We start from the raw sequence: 15,680 nt of genomic DNA on the forward strand, positions 1-15,680 counted from the left end.
TCTCAGTCTTTAGTCAAAATGTGTCTCATCGAAATAATGGTTTTAGGGCTAAAGTGTGTTTGGAAGTAATCTGTTTCAGAAAACTTGGAGTCGACTTAGCTATGTTCGTCCGCCTGGGTGGCTGCCTGGAGAACACTATAATTCGAACAGATCAACCGATTCGGTCTAACATTTGGCATTCGTGATATTTTGTCCAAATTTTGATCAACTTCGAAGATGGACCATATCGATCCACTCTTCCACCAAAATGTTTCAAAGAAGTGCAGTTTAAGACCTCTATGGATAATTAGTAAATATACCTGGGTAAGCTAAAGACCTCAGTAGTCATGGCTTCACTTCCTTTATGCTAATAATTTAGTTATAAGTAAAAATATGAAATAAATAAATTAATAAATACAAAGACCTCTATGGAAACGCTTTGCCTTTTTGCAACAAGTGTTCTCGGGGCCCCTATTACTACAGTACACGTTTTTTCAGGGGTAAACTTTCAATCTTTGTTTATCGCAATATTTCTGCAAGCCTTATATAAAGTTCGAGGATGGTGATTTGCGGTTTGCTCCTTCTGGTATTTTTCCCCAAATTTCAAGAATTTCAGCTAAAGTGCGTGTTTGTATGTGCGAAAGATTTAGTAATATTTTGTCCAAACTTAGTTTTAGCTCGAAAATGGACCGTACTGGGTACATCCCTCACAGACCTTCGAACTGAATTGACTGATAAGCGTAATATCTTTTAAAAGGAATGACTCCCAAAATAAGATCTACTTCCCAAATGAACTATGTGGGTCCGGTCCATTTCTTCAGACAACTTTGTGATCAAACAGACACCACTTGTGATCAATGATAAAATCCGTCCGTTTGTTGTCAAGTTCATAGTTCCTGATACATAGCTTTGGGTTAAGGATTTTAATTGTGTAGCCACTATTCGTTCTATCCATAGATGAAAGTTTCTGTTCACACAAGCTCAGGGCATATTCCTGTCCGCAAAGCCGACTGATTTTGACGAAGAAGAATCTGTTTTTTTATTTCGTTTGGCGTCACAAAGTCCTTTGCCGAAGAAGGAAAAAGAAAATTTTTTAAAAAAGTGCATCCATTGAAAGTACTTCCCAAAAAACAATTCAAAGAGTAAAAGACAAAAAAATTCTTTTTTGTACAATAGACATTTACTAATTTGTAGCAAGAGGCCAGCTTCAAATAAACTCAGCGGACGACACTACGGTGGAACAGAATTTATATCATAAAAAAATGATTGATATGGTTTTTTTTTTGCAAATTTCAAACATAATAAAGAATTTGTAATTGTTATGATGTTCAAAATAGTTCATTTTGAAAACGTGTTGGAAACTATATGGGGAATTCCAAGTGAAATCGGACAGTTCGGACAAAAGTAATTTTTGATTCAATTGTTTTTGGTTCAATTTATGCTCGTAGCCAACAGAACATTTTAGTATATTTTATAATTATTTTTTGACCAACGGTACAGAGATATCGCCTGTTGAAATTATCGCATTTTTAAAGAACTATGTTCAAATAAATACTCATAACTTCTTTAATATTTCTCCAAATGGGACCATCTTTTTTTTTTTTGATTTGTTTGTTTTTTTTTTATCAGCTATCGCAAGAAATATTTAAAAGAAAAATGCATAGTGGGCTTCAATGCAATTTTCGGGATTTAATATTTAATATCAATTTTTAAACATGATTGCATCCTTCGAATTTTTCAAAAAAATTTTATATTAAACTACGTTCAATTACAAAAATTTTAAGCCCTATATCGTAATGGGATTCGAATAAATACTATTTTTTCGAATTTTTTAAAAAAAATGTTCCTATGCAATATTTGCTAGTTTATCCAAAAAGTAAAAGGTACATTTATTAAATTTTTCTTTTGGTTTTTATTTATGAATTTGTTTTAAACATTTTAAGAACTTTTTCAGTAGTTGATCTTGATCTTTAATGGTCTTTTAACACATGATTATATAACAAAAGAACAATCAGCATTTTTAAAACAAACTAAGGAATCCCTAAAGGAAGGTTGTGATTTGTGATTTTGCTGAAAACTATGCTTTTGTCATACAAAATGCAGCATATACATTTATCTAATGAAGTGCGATATATATACTAGTTTCCAAGCTTTGCCTTCGTCTGCCACAACAATAACATCCTAATCCACCTGAAGATCGGCTTTACCACCCGTGAAACGTAGTGTAATGGTTGGATGCGTGGGACTTCGGTAGACTCCTATTTTTTCAATGTATCTCTAAAGGCCTTACAGCTCAACTCGAAAGAGAATTAATTAGATATCTCTGTACCGTTGGTCAAAAAATAATTTTAAAATATACTAAAATGTTCTATTGGCTAGGAGCATAAATTGAACCAAAAACAATTGAAATCAAAAATTACTTATCTCCGAACTGTCCGATTTCACTTGGAATTCCCCATATACAAAAGTTTAAAACCACAAAATTAAAGAGATTTTATCTTTTATTGTTGAATTGGTCATATAAAAAACTAGCTGACCCGGTCCGCGTTGCTGGCCCGTTGTTTGAGTTCTCCGTGTAAACTTTAGTTATCTATCCAGTATTGATACACCCATAATTAGGCATCCCTCTAGAAACTTCATAATATAAATCAATGTTTTGACATAAATTCCATATAATGGTATCCCCCAGATTTAAGATATAAAATCTCTTTTATTATACCCTTCACCATAAATCGACAGTTTAAAGCACTTTGTGACCCACATATAATGGTCGGTGCACGTCAATTAACATTGCTATATATTGGATTGTTGGTCTCGGTTGGGGTCGTAATTATTACTGCAGAGAAATGTTAGTATAGGTCCACGCTTTGATATAGCTCCCATAGAACGGTACCGGCTGATATTCGCTATTTTTGAGGATTTAACATCATTATCACACCGAAATGGCTGAAATCTGGTTTTAACATATTTTAAAGAGGAGAGCATAAATATTCGTATCGACCGAAAGACACGCCTTTTTATTTGCGCTCGGTATGTAACAGTAATAGGTTCACGTTTTGATATAGCTCCCATAAAACAGTACCTCCCGATTTTCGATAGTTCAGAGATATAGCCACTGTTCAGTATACGTCCTCGTTTTGATATAGCCCCCATAGAACGGTGGCGCCTGATTTTTGCTATTTTTGGTGGATTTAACCTCATTCAGGCCGATCGAACGTAACGCTTTTTTGCTTCGCGCTCTATATGCAATAGTGGTAAAATACCCCTCAGCGAAATGTATGTTCCTTCGGGATATGTATGGCAACATTTATATAATTCATAAAAAAATTACTTCTATAAATTGTAGTTGTTATTATCGAGATTTTGCTGTATTTAAAAAATGTATCTTTACCGAGCTATTCCAAGGACTTAAATAAATGCTCATGAAGTTTCACTTCCCACATTTTGAGATTTTATCCGTAATTATAATATTTTCAAAAATTGAACACGATCGGGGTATTCTGATTCCAATGATGATATTGTATTGTATATCAATAACTTTGTCTGATTTCCAATGGATCTTTTTGGAATTTCGATCTTGTGACATCTCAAGTTATCCGGATTTTACTGTATTCCAAAATGTGGAGTTGATCGCGCTGCCCCACGTATTGTTTAGTGTTCAGCGTTTATAGCGTTTTTTAGGCACGCTTACAAACTTATGTATATTATCTGAAATAATAAATGTTTGCAAATTTTGTGATGACCGCGATATTTCACTTTTCGCGATATTTCACTTCCGCGAAGACCATTCAGGGTCAAGACAGTAATTACAGTAGTATTGCAAACAATCTGTAAACAATACGTTCAAAAATACCATGGACTTCAGATTTAAAAAAAAAAATTTTGAATGAGAACCTCCGGTCACTACACTTAGCCGTATTAAAATAGCTCACGACCGCGCTATCCCACTTGTTCAAGCTAGTGTTTATATCATTTTTGTGTCACGCTTACTAAAATTATGTATATTAATTGAAATAATACATTTTTGAAAACTTTGTAATGATCGCGATCATTCAGGGAAAACAATCTGTAAACAATACGTTCAAAAATATCAAAGATTTCAGATTTTCTTAAAAACATTGTGGGGGAGGACCACCGGTCACTACTCCTAGCCGTATAAAAACAGCTTTCGACAGTTCTAATTAATTGAAATAATACATTTTTGAAAATTTTGGGATGACCGCGATTTTCACTTCCGCGAAGACCATTCAGGGTCAAGACTGCAATTACCATAGCATTGCAAACAATTTGTAAACAATATATTAAAAAGTATCTTGAATTTCGCGGTTTTCTTAAAAAAATTGTGGGGAGGACCACCGGTCACTACACTTAGCGGGATAAAAAAATAGATTACGACCTATTCTCAGACCTAAAAACTCCACATACAAAATTTCATAAGATTTCCCAATCGATTTTTCGGAATTTCTATATAGTGACATCTCAAGTCATCGGGATTTTACTGTATTCCAAACTATGGCGTTGACCGCGTTATCCCACATATTGAAGCCAGTGTTTTAGCGGTTTTGTAGTCACGCTTACTAAAATTAGGTATATTATCTGAAATAATACATTTTTGAATAATTTGGGACGACCGCGATATTTCACTTCCGCGACGACCATTCAAATAAATATATAGCCTATTTTCACCACCGGTGTTCCCAGTACATTATCTGAAATTTTCAAGAAAATCTATTCAGCCGTTTTTGAGTCTATTCGGAACATACAAACATACAAACATACAAACAAACAAACATACTAACATACACACATTGCCTTTTATATATTAGATGTCAAAAACAAAACATCGCAAGAATGTTTTTTTGTTTATAAACCAAAGTATTGGACGTAATATGCTACAAATGTTCAATGAATACAAATACACATCTTGTTCTGAACCCAGTAACACTTACAGTCAGATTAAAAATTACGATTAAATGCTTAAACAACACCTTAAAACTTAACAACAACTATGCAGAAAATTGCTCGAAAACCCTAAATTGTGCATTATATTTATACTTTCAAATATGTTGGACAATAATACCAATGTAGTTAAATAGTTCTCTGTAATACTTCTTGTAAATATTTTACATATTTCATAAAAAAATGGTTATGGTATAGCCCCATATAACGATACCTCCCGATATTCGTTGTTTTGAAGGTTTTAGCCACATTATTACCAAACCAATTACATAGTCTCCGTTGGTGCCATACAATTTTTTTGCACAGAATTGTATGTATAGGTACCCGTTTTAGTACAGCCTGTGTAGAACGGTGTCGGCATACTTTCGCCATTTTTAACTGCAACCGAAATTGCTGAAATCTGGTTCCAATAAAAATTTATCGTGTCAAACAGCCATTTTAGTTGGTCAGATGGACAACCATCGATGAAAAGTTACGCGAAGGTGTTATCCGTTATAGCCCATCTTGGTATTTGATTAAAGTAGTTATTAAAACTTTTGAATTGGGAATCAAAAAGTGGCAAATAGCCTTCCTTTTTGTGAACAAACAAGTAAAAAAGTATCAGTCGTCTTTGCCGACAGAGATATACCCTCAGCCTATGTGAATTTTAACTTTCGTCTACGGACAGATCGAATGTATTTAGGGTCTTTTCAGAATTTTGTGGCACTTTTTGGACATTTGAACTTGCCGACAAAAATGTGGATTAGGATTAAATTTCAAAAGTTTTGCGGAGGAGGGAATGGACCGACATAGTGCATTGCGAAAGTGGATCTTATTTTAAGAGTCATATCTTTTCGATAGATATCGTGCCCACTAGTCATTTCAGTGGGCTTTCGTACACCTGTTGGACCAGTATATCAGGAAGCATGGACTTGTCCACGGAAAATATAATATGGCTGTACATCATCGTTATAAATTTCCAAAGGATCTCCGAACAGACGCTAAACTGCACTTGGACACAAATGTTGAACTTTTGTGGGGGAGTTATCCTAAGGAGAGGACCGATATGGACCATTTTAGAAGTTAAACTAAGTTTGGACAAAATATGACGAAGGCCAAATTTTTGACCAAATCGGTCTATCAGTTCGAGAGTTATTGTGCTCTCCAACTACTACATATGGTGCCATAGGGGTTTTTTACAACTTTAGGGCTGTTTTTCCAAGAGGTGTGGACTTGCCACTGAAAAAACTTTTACCGTTGTAATTGAGACAGCGATTGCAAGTTGCTTCAACAGAAATCAAATTTAGTCAAGAGCAGGTCTTAAAGTGAACTTATCCGAAATTTTGTGTGGGAGGTACCCGTAGGAATGGGCAAATATAGTCCATATTCAAACCTGATCTATATCTGGTAGATATATTAGGATGTGTAAAGTATGGACCAAATCGGTCCGTTCCTTCAAGAGTTATCGTGCGCACAATTTTTCCTAACATTTTTGAACTTTGTGGGTGCGTTACCTGAAGGAGTGAACCGATAAGGCTTATCTTCGAACTTAAACTAAGTTTGTACAAAATATTATGAAGCCAAATTTTGGATTGAATCGGCAGATCCGTTCTAGAGTTATCGTGCGCTCCAACTACTACACACGGTGTCATAGGGGTTTTTTTGAGCCTTTCAGGCTTTTTTCTCAGGAAGTAGGGTTTTTCCCCTGATGAAAATTGTACCGCCGCGGCTTATGGGGGGCCGTGAATACAAGATGCTACAACAAAAGTCAAAACGATTCGAGAGCAGGTCCTAAACTGAACTTTTCCGAATTTTTGTGTGGGAGGTACCCGAAGGCGTGGACCGATTGAGTCGATATTGGAACCTCATCTAAATTTGGTAGAAATTTCACGATTGCAAACTTTGGACCAATTCGGTTACTCCCTTCTAGAGTTATCGTGTGCACAAATTTTCCGAACTTTTTTGGGGAGGTACCGGAAGGATTGTACAAAAATGTATTATCCTAGGTCAACTCCCTCTATTTTTGTCCACGTTTACAAGGAAGCGGCACAACTGTGCACCGTTCTTACTTGTTTGCTATTTTGGGAAATACCGTTTTCACTTCCCAACCATTGAAGGCTAAATGTGGCAACTTTATTTGGCTTCTAATTTGCTCACGCCTCGAACGAAAGCAAAGTAAAGCAACAAATTCTGTCTGCAATTTTCATTTGAGCTCTTGGGTTTTATCAAAACTCACAAAAAACAGTTCTACCAACCACTCTTCTAGTTACAGATATCGGTGCACAAGAGGTTAATAGACAGACAGCCAGCAAGCCAGCCAGCCAGCATCAGCTATAAGATTTCCAAAACTGTCAGAAGAATACACAATTGACCGCAAACCAAATGATGCCAATAAGCGAAGATCACGTTTGAATTGCTGTGGCAAATGTCCAATAATATAAAAAGAAGTGCTCGGCAGAAATATGCATTTATTTGTAGCAAAACCATAGCAGGTCAAACAAACCGAACAAAATTTACATTTCATCATGAACAAATATATCGTAAGTAGCCAAAGCAAATAAGAAGAGCAAGCAATGGAAAAGAATCAAACGAGTGATTTGATGTGATGGGGGGGGGGGGGGGGGATAAATGTGTGTGGCTAGAAATGTGGAGAAAAAATAAAAATGAAAAAAAACAACGAATATCGAACTCAATTGATTTTGTGTGCATGTTGCGGAAGGAAACTTATGCCACTACATAGCCTTCCGCTAGTGTTTTAGAAAACTTTGCAGGAAATTGTGTTGAATGAAAATTTGATTTAATTTTCTTCTTCTTTTCGTTTATACAGTGTTTTGCTACCATCATCTTGGCTGCCATTGCCTCAGTTAGCTGCAGTGGTTATTCCGCTGGCTATGCTGGTGATGCTGCTGCCTATGGCTCTGCACCCAACTACCAAGGCTACTCTGGATACTCAGCCCCTGCTCCTAGCTATGGTGGCAGTTATGCCGCTGCTGCCCCTAAATCCTATGGCCAAAAATACTCCTTCCAACCCGCCTACTCCACCGAATTGTACCCAGGACAAAATGGCTACAAACAATACAACTCCCACCCCACCTACAGCCAAGTTGCTTTGCCCGTTGTGCAAGACGCTCCTTTGGCTAAATTGTACTCTCCTGCCGCTAAATCCTATGGTCATGGTCAAGCTTATGGTGGTCACTCATCTTATGGCAGCCAAGCTGCCTATTAAATCCCTGTAAAACTCCTGGGAAATAGTGTAAATAATTGTTTGAGATGTTAGAATTTAGTTTCAAATTGTTTTTTTTTATTTTCAAAATCCAGTTGTAAAGAAAATTCAAAATTGTTTTTTTAAAAACTATGTTATTTCCTTGTGCACATTGCACAGTTTTTTTTTTTTTTGTAAATTTGTTAAAAGAAAAAATGTGAATTTGGCTTAATTTTATTTTGTTCGGCTTAAGTGTTAACGGTTCTTTTAATAAAAGTCTAGTTTTTTTGCTTGTTATGAAATGTTGCAATTTTTACGTGCGTCTTGAAGAACAAAAGTAGTACCCAAAACAAAATACCAAGAAGATTGAATACACTAATAACAAAAACAACAAAAACCAAAAATCCAATAGCAAAGAGTGTTTTTAATGATATGACGACAATTTCAAAGCGTTTTGCATGGTCTCGGCCACGGCGAACGGTGAATAGTGTTCCGTCAGCAAAAAAGATAAATGCAAAGTTTTGTGCAAAAAATGCATTTCCCCATTTACACAAAATGAAAAAACAACAACCACAAACACACCAACCAACATGAACAAAATGAAGTGACCACCAACAAGAAAACTAGAAAACTGCAATGACAACAACAATTAATTTTATGGGGGTTATCAGTACAAACGACAGTTTCATTGAAGTTGAAATTATTTGTGCTAATTTTTTTTATTTATTATTATGATGTTGTTGTAATTGTTGTATCTAGTGGAAAAATTGGATTAATTTCACAGTGAAAGAGAAGTGAAAAAGTTTGTGTTAAAAATTATCAATTCTAATAAATAATTGTTTTGGACTCCAGAAAATTTGGAGTCGATTTATCCCTGTTCGTCCGTCTGCCAGTCTGGCTGTTGGAGCGCACGATTACCCTCGAAAAACCGGTTTGGTCAAAAATTTGGTTGTCGTGATATTTCTTCCAGACACAGAATCGTGAGAAATATGAACTCTCCTTCAGGAAACCTCCCGCACAATTTAAAGAACATCGTTTTGATTTGATTGCAACAGGTTATACTTGCGGCCTCTATTGCGACGGTACCACTTTTTCGCGGGCAAGTCCATACTTCCCACGATAATGGCGCAACAGCTCTGAAAATCTCTATTTAATAATTAATCAACACGATAACTTATGTATAACTTTTATGAATCTATAGAAAAAATCTACGTTGATCAACTAAAATGACTGGTAGGCACGATAACTAACGAAAGAAGTGACTTACACAGGTTCAACCCTGCACAATATATGACTATGATTAACTGCTTTGACGGACAACTCCATCACAAAAGTTCAAAAATTGTGCTTAAATGCAATGTAAGGGATGCTCGTTAATCGTATTGTTTTTATACCCTCCACCATAGCAATGAGGGAATATTAAGTTTGGTTTTTCCGTTTGTAAGGTATTGAAATACTCATTTGTGACCATATCAAGTATATATGTATGTTAGGGCGACCCAATTGTTTTGGAACTCATACCCCCACATTTTTTCCATTTGATCCAAAAACCTTATATATGAAATATTATGGTGATCGGTTTCCATAAAAGCAGCAATTATGGTCGATGGAAAAAATACGTGTACATTGTTTTTGCCAAAAAAAACGTATCTTACAAAAACAAAACTGTTATAATCGGACCGATTTTCGTTTTTTTGCGCCCTGTATAGCTACACCAAAATCCGAATCGATTTTCACAAATTTTGTTGTAATCACTCTAACGTCCACAACAATTGATATATAGGACTACATTTTTGCACCCGAGTATTTATACCCTACACCACTATGTGTGTGGGGTATTATAAGTTTGTTTTGGGACAAATTCATGTAACGCCGCGAAATATTCGTCGGAGACCCTCAATATGGTATACCAATCTTCATATCTCGACGAGATAAAGCGATTTTGAGATGTGTCCGTCCGTCCGTCTGTCCATTATAAATTGTAAACAAACTCCAGCTCGCAATTATGGACCGATCGTCACGAAATTTTGCATGGAGGTCGGGTTCAGACCAGAATAGATCCCTATTCTTATTGGTGATGATCGTGAAATATTTAGTGAGTGAAATGGACCAAAAACATAATTTTTATCCGATTTTGTAGCTGCTCTGTTAGTCGCAATAATAGCCCGATCGCCGCAAAAATTCGAACAAGGTAACATTATATGACAAAGAAGATACTTGCAATATGAGATGGTGATCGGATGATGTTTAGAGGGTCATATGGACCAAAACTTTTGTGTGAAAATTTTGAAAATTTGTAATATACCGGTTATATCTTTATTCCTGCAAGACACATTCCGGCCACGTAAATAATATTTGGAAGGCCAACTCTTGCCCTTTCCATTGATACCAAATATGTTTATTTACTTGGTCAGGTAACATAGTTACAGCCTAATATATCCAATTTTTTGCTTGTAATGTAATCATAAGCACACTAGAGGTCGCAATTATAGCTCAATAGTAACGATATTTTGCACGAGGTAGGGGTTTAGGTCGAAGAAGATGCCTACAAGTTTGGATGATGATCTGATATTATTTAGCGGGTGTAATGGACCATTACTTTTGTATGCAAAATAAAAACATTTAATTTTTGGTCCATATTTGAATTCCTAAAGGGCATATACCGGCAAAGTCGCCTATATATGGAAAAATAATACTAACCTTTCCTCTGATGAGAGTTGCAATAATATGTGTGCTTGATAACGGGCCTACTACCTAGTATATAATGAGTTTTGTGAAGAAAACCAAATCTTCCTCCGATGCTACAAATTGTCCCTATCATGACTGAGAAATATCCAGTTTTTGCAAATTGCGTGGAGCCCTAGCGTATTACTTGTCCATTTGTCCAAAATTTAAACATGTAGGGGCTAAACAACGCCAATTTTCCAAGTTAAGAATATTTATTAAAAATGTATAACATATAATTGGTCCACAAACATCCCAGTAGGGACAAGGGACCCTTCTCTCATATCAATGAGTGCACCCCGATTAATATTAGCTCAATGATATGTAGGCAGCGGAATTTTATGCAACACCTATTTTTGTCAAATTTTGGGGCTGGGCATATTTTTGGCTTCTGAATAAATTCCAATTGAAATATATCACATATGTAAAAATAACAAAAATGTATAAATTATGCATATGCAAATATTATTTTTTTGCATATGGAAAATTTATGTATTTTACATATTTTCTTAAGCAACATATATTTCAATAATATCTTCGAAAATGTTTATGTGTACATTTTTTCTGTTTGAAATTCACTTCAGACAAGTCAAAAAAATAGAGAAATCTGTAACCAGAGCCACAATCTTCAAAATGTCGAAAATGGGGAGCTATCGTTCTGTGGGAGCTATACGAACGCCCAGACCTATACCGACAAATTTCAGGTGGAAAGTTTAATACCCCAGGTCGAAAATTGTATACCCCCAACGAAGACTTAATACTGTCAATTCGGTGGGATATTTAGGCCACAAAGTCCTGCATATGGTTTTGCATATGTTCATTTTATGCAAATATGCAAAATTAGGTCCAGACTGAATGTCCTTGGTAAAATTATTTATTGGTGCCACCGTGGAACAATTGTATGCACACCCGCCTTGCACGCTGAAGGTAGGGCGTTCGATCCCGGCCAGCAAACATCAAATTTCCAACTATGGCAAAATACCCCTCAGTAAAGTTGGCGAAATTTTCTGAGTATTTCAACCACGTTAAACTTCTCTACAGGTGGTGTCTTCAGACGTGCCTTTCGGACTCGGCGACCGTAGGACCCATATCATCGATGTAATATGAATCGTGGTGCACTCCCTGTCCCTTCTGGTATGTTTGTGGAAATATTATTTTATTATTATTTAAACTTAATGTGATAAGGTTGAAGACTCAAAAAAGTTATTACTTATAATGAGTTTAATTGCCCAAAAGGAATTTTGATTTGCTGAAAGCTAATTCGCAGGGTAGTGGTGTAGGGTATCGTATGGACGGCCCTGTCTGACTATAGCCTTTGCTTACTTGTTTTTCCATAGGCAGGTTAAGTTCAAAGATGAGCATTTTGAGTTTTAAAGCTACATATTTTCACTGAACTACCCTAATTTGACATTTGAAGTTCCCTGCTGTCACGCAACAGCTTCACCAAAAATTATCAATATCGTTCTTTGTTTACGTGTATCCCCAATTTAACGGCACTTCCCAATTTGCAATATTTTGAGGGGTTTAGTTAAATTTTTTGACATAATTACCCGTAATTTGACATTTAAATTTCTCTGCAGTCACGAAATTTCTGCGCCGATAAAATCAACATAGGTCCCCCATTTAACGGTACCTTTCTATTTTCGTTTTTATACCCTCAGCATTTATGCTAACGGGGGTATATACACTTTCATACGGACAAATTGTGTCTCATGGAAATAATGGTTTCAGACCCCATGTATGTTTGGACGAAATCTGTACGTCCGTCTGTCTGTCTGGCTGGCGAAACAAATTTTGGGTATCGCAATATTTTGCCTAAACTTAGTTTAAGTTCAAAGATGGGCCATATCGGTCAACTCCTTCGGGTACCTCCCCCACAGAAGTTGGAAAATAATCGGAAAATTTGTGCGCACGGTAACTCTTGAAGGGAGTTACCGATTTGGTCATGATTTGCACATCCCGAAATTTCTACGAGACTTAGATGAGGTTCCAATATGGACTCAATCGGTCCACTCCTTCGGGTACCTACCACACAAAATTTCGAAAAACTTCAGTTTAGGACCAGCTCTCGAATCGCTTTGAGTTTTGTTGTAACAACTTTTATTCAATGCCCCTCCCATACGAAGATACAAGTTTCATCAGGGGCAAGTCCATACTTCCTGACAAAATAGCCTGACAGTTGTAAAAAACCACTATGACAGTGTAGTTGTTGGAGCGAAAGATAACTCTCGAACGGATCTGCCGATTCGGCTCAACATTTGGCCTTCTTAATATTTTGTCCAAACCCATATCGTCCCACTCCTTCAGGTACCTTCCCCACAAAAGTTCAAAACTGTTCGGAAAATTGTGCTCACGATAACTCTTGTAGGTAGTGACTGATTTGGTCCATACTTTACACATCCTAATATATCTACCAGGTATAGATCAGGTTCGAAGATGGTCTACATTTGTCCACTCCTTCGGGTACTTCCCACACAAAATTTCGGATAAGTTCACTTTAAGACCTGCTGTCGAATCACTTTGATTTTTGTTGAAGAAACTTGCATTTACTGACCCTCTTTACGATGGTACAAGTTTTTTTAGTGGCAAGTAAATACTTCCTGAAAAATAACCCGAAAGTTGTAAAAATCCCTATGGCACCATGTGTGGCTAATATTTTGTCCAAATTTAGTTTAACTTCCAAAACTGGCCCATATTGGTCCTCTCCTTAAGGTACCGTCCCTGCAAAAGTTCAACATTTTTGTTTAGGTGCAACTTAGGGTCTGTTCGAAGATCCTTCGGAAATGTATACCGATGATATTCGTTGTGGTCCTGTTTACAGTGATATTATGTTTTCCGTGAACAAGTTCATGCTTCCTGGCATACTGGTTCAAATGTTATACGATGACCCACTGAAATGACTAGTGGGTGCGATATCTATCGAAAAGATATGACTCCCATAATAAGATCCACTTTCATAATGGACTATTACGGTCCATTCCTTCAAGTACCTCCTCCGCAACACTTTTGAACTTTAATCCTAATCCACATTTTTGTCTGTAAGTTCAAATGTTCAAAAAGGGCCTCATTCTGAAAGACCCTAAATACATTCGATCTGGCCGTAGATGAAAGTTTCAATTCACAGAGGCTGAGGGTATATCTCCGTATTTTTAACCGAACAAGCTGTAATTTGATATTTAAAGCTCTTAGTCAACATAAGTTTATGTTTAGGTATATGGTAATATTCAAAAAAGTTTTACAATCGTTCAAGTTGAGGTTCACCACTTAATAAGTCGCGATCTGTTAATATATTTTATAAAATATGAATACATTTATATACGAGGGAAGTTCGGAAACTTCTTAGCCTAGCACAAAAAGCGCGGTATAAACAGAAAAAAGTTAAGTGTTTTGGAAACTTCCATCTCTGTTATGAGCACATGTTATATTTTGTTTCGATCTGGCAACTCCTTCATATAGAAACAGGTGTTCAAAAAAGACGCATCCGCAATTTTTTTACAATGGAAAAATTAGAAATGCGTGCTGTCATTAAATATTTACATAAAAAAGGTTTACCGGGACAAGAAATTCATAATGATATGGTGAATGTGTTAGGTGAAAGTGCTCCTTCATATGCAACAGTAAAAAATTGGGTTGCTGAATTTAAACGTGGTCGTACAAGCATTGAAGATGAACCACGTAGTGGCATCCAAAAACAGCAACAACAACAGAAATTGTAGCCAAAGTGCATGATATGGTATTAAATGATCGACGAATAAAAGTGCGTGAAATTGCTAATATCATTGGCATCTCAAATGATCGAGTCCATTTAATTTTGCATGAAGAACTACAGATGAAAAGGCTTTCTGCAAGATGGGTGCCGCATTTGTTAACAGTCGAATGAACATTTCTCAAGCTTGTTTGGATCGTTTTAAGCGAAATAAAATGGATTTTAAGCGTCGTTTCATAACTGTTGATGAGACATGGATCCACCACTATACTCCAGAGACAAAAGAACAATACAAACAATGGACAGAAGCTGGAGGAAGTGACCCAAAGAAGGCAAAAACAATTCAATCGGCTGGTAAGGTTATGGCAACGGGTTTTTGGGACTTCAAAGGTATTTTATTGATTGACTATCTGCAAAAGGGTAAAACAATAAATTCAGAGTACTATTGCAACCTTTTGGATCAATTAAATGTACAAATTCGAGAAAAACGTCCTGGCTTACAACACAAAAAAATAATTTTTCATCAAGACAACGCACCAGCGCACAAGAGTGTTTTAACAATGGCTAAAATCAACGAATTAAAGTACGAGTTGCTTGACCACCCACCTTATTCTCCTGATTTAGCTCCCAGTGAATTTTACTTGTTCCCAAATCTAAAAAAAATTCCTTGCTGGCAAGCGTTTTACCTCAAATGAAGATGCAATTACAGTTGTAAACCACTATTTTGAAGACCTGGAGGAAAACTATTTTAATCAAGGGATAGAATTGCTAGAAAAGCGTTGGACTATGTGTATTGAAGTTTCAGGAGATTATATTGAAAAATAAAAATATTTTTGAAAAACTAACTATTCTCTTTCATTGATAGGCTAAGAAGTTTCCGAACCGCCCTCGTATATTGAAGTGTTTTAGCTACGATCTCATAATATGGACCATAACAAATAATTTTCGTGGAAGCTGCGCTGGTGGTAATATAAAAAAATGGGAAAAATGTGTTGAAGTTTTCAAGTTTTTTGTGCTCTTTCTTGATTTCTGACCAAACCACGGAAAATTCAAACCTGTGCTCAAAGAAAGAACTAAAAAATACCCCTTAGGCAATATGGTTCTAGTGTATGAATTTTCGATATATACACT

The 15,680-nt window shown here is 36.1% G+C and overlaps 1 protein-coding gene across 5 annotated transcripts in view; it reads left to right on the forward strand.

The window, feature by feature from the left end:
• Cp19 (Chorion protein 19) overlaps positions 1 to 8,211 on the forward strand; it is a 34,447-nt gene extending 26,236 nt beyond the window's left edge. For all 5 annotated transcript variants that reach the window (XM_073983224.1, XM_073983221.1, XM_073983222.1 and 2 more), the window contains 2 exons: positions 7,190 to 7,457; positions 7,745 to 8,211. In XM_073983224.1, coding sequence (XP_073839325.1) covers positions 7,443 to 7,457; positions 7,745 to 8,143 — 414 coding nt within the window. In that variant the 5' untranslated portion in view covers positions 7,190 to 7,442 and the 3' untranslated portion in view covers positions 8,144 to 8,211. The remainder of the gene's footprint in view (positions 1 to 7,189; positions 7,458 to 7,744) is intronic.
• Positions 8,212 to 15,680: the final 7,469 nt, after the last annotated feature.

Source organism: Musca autumnalis, unplaced genomic scaffold, assembly GCF_047663935.1.
Source record: "Musca autumnalis isolate F117 unplaced genomic scaffold, ASM4766393v1 scaffold_4, whole genome shotgun sequence".
Classification (NCBI taxonomy): Eukaryota; Metazoa; Arthropoda; class Insecta; order Diptera; family Muscidae; genus Musca; species Musca autumnalis.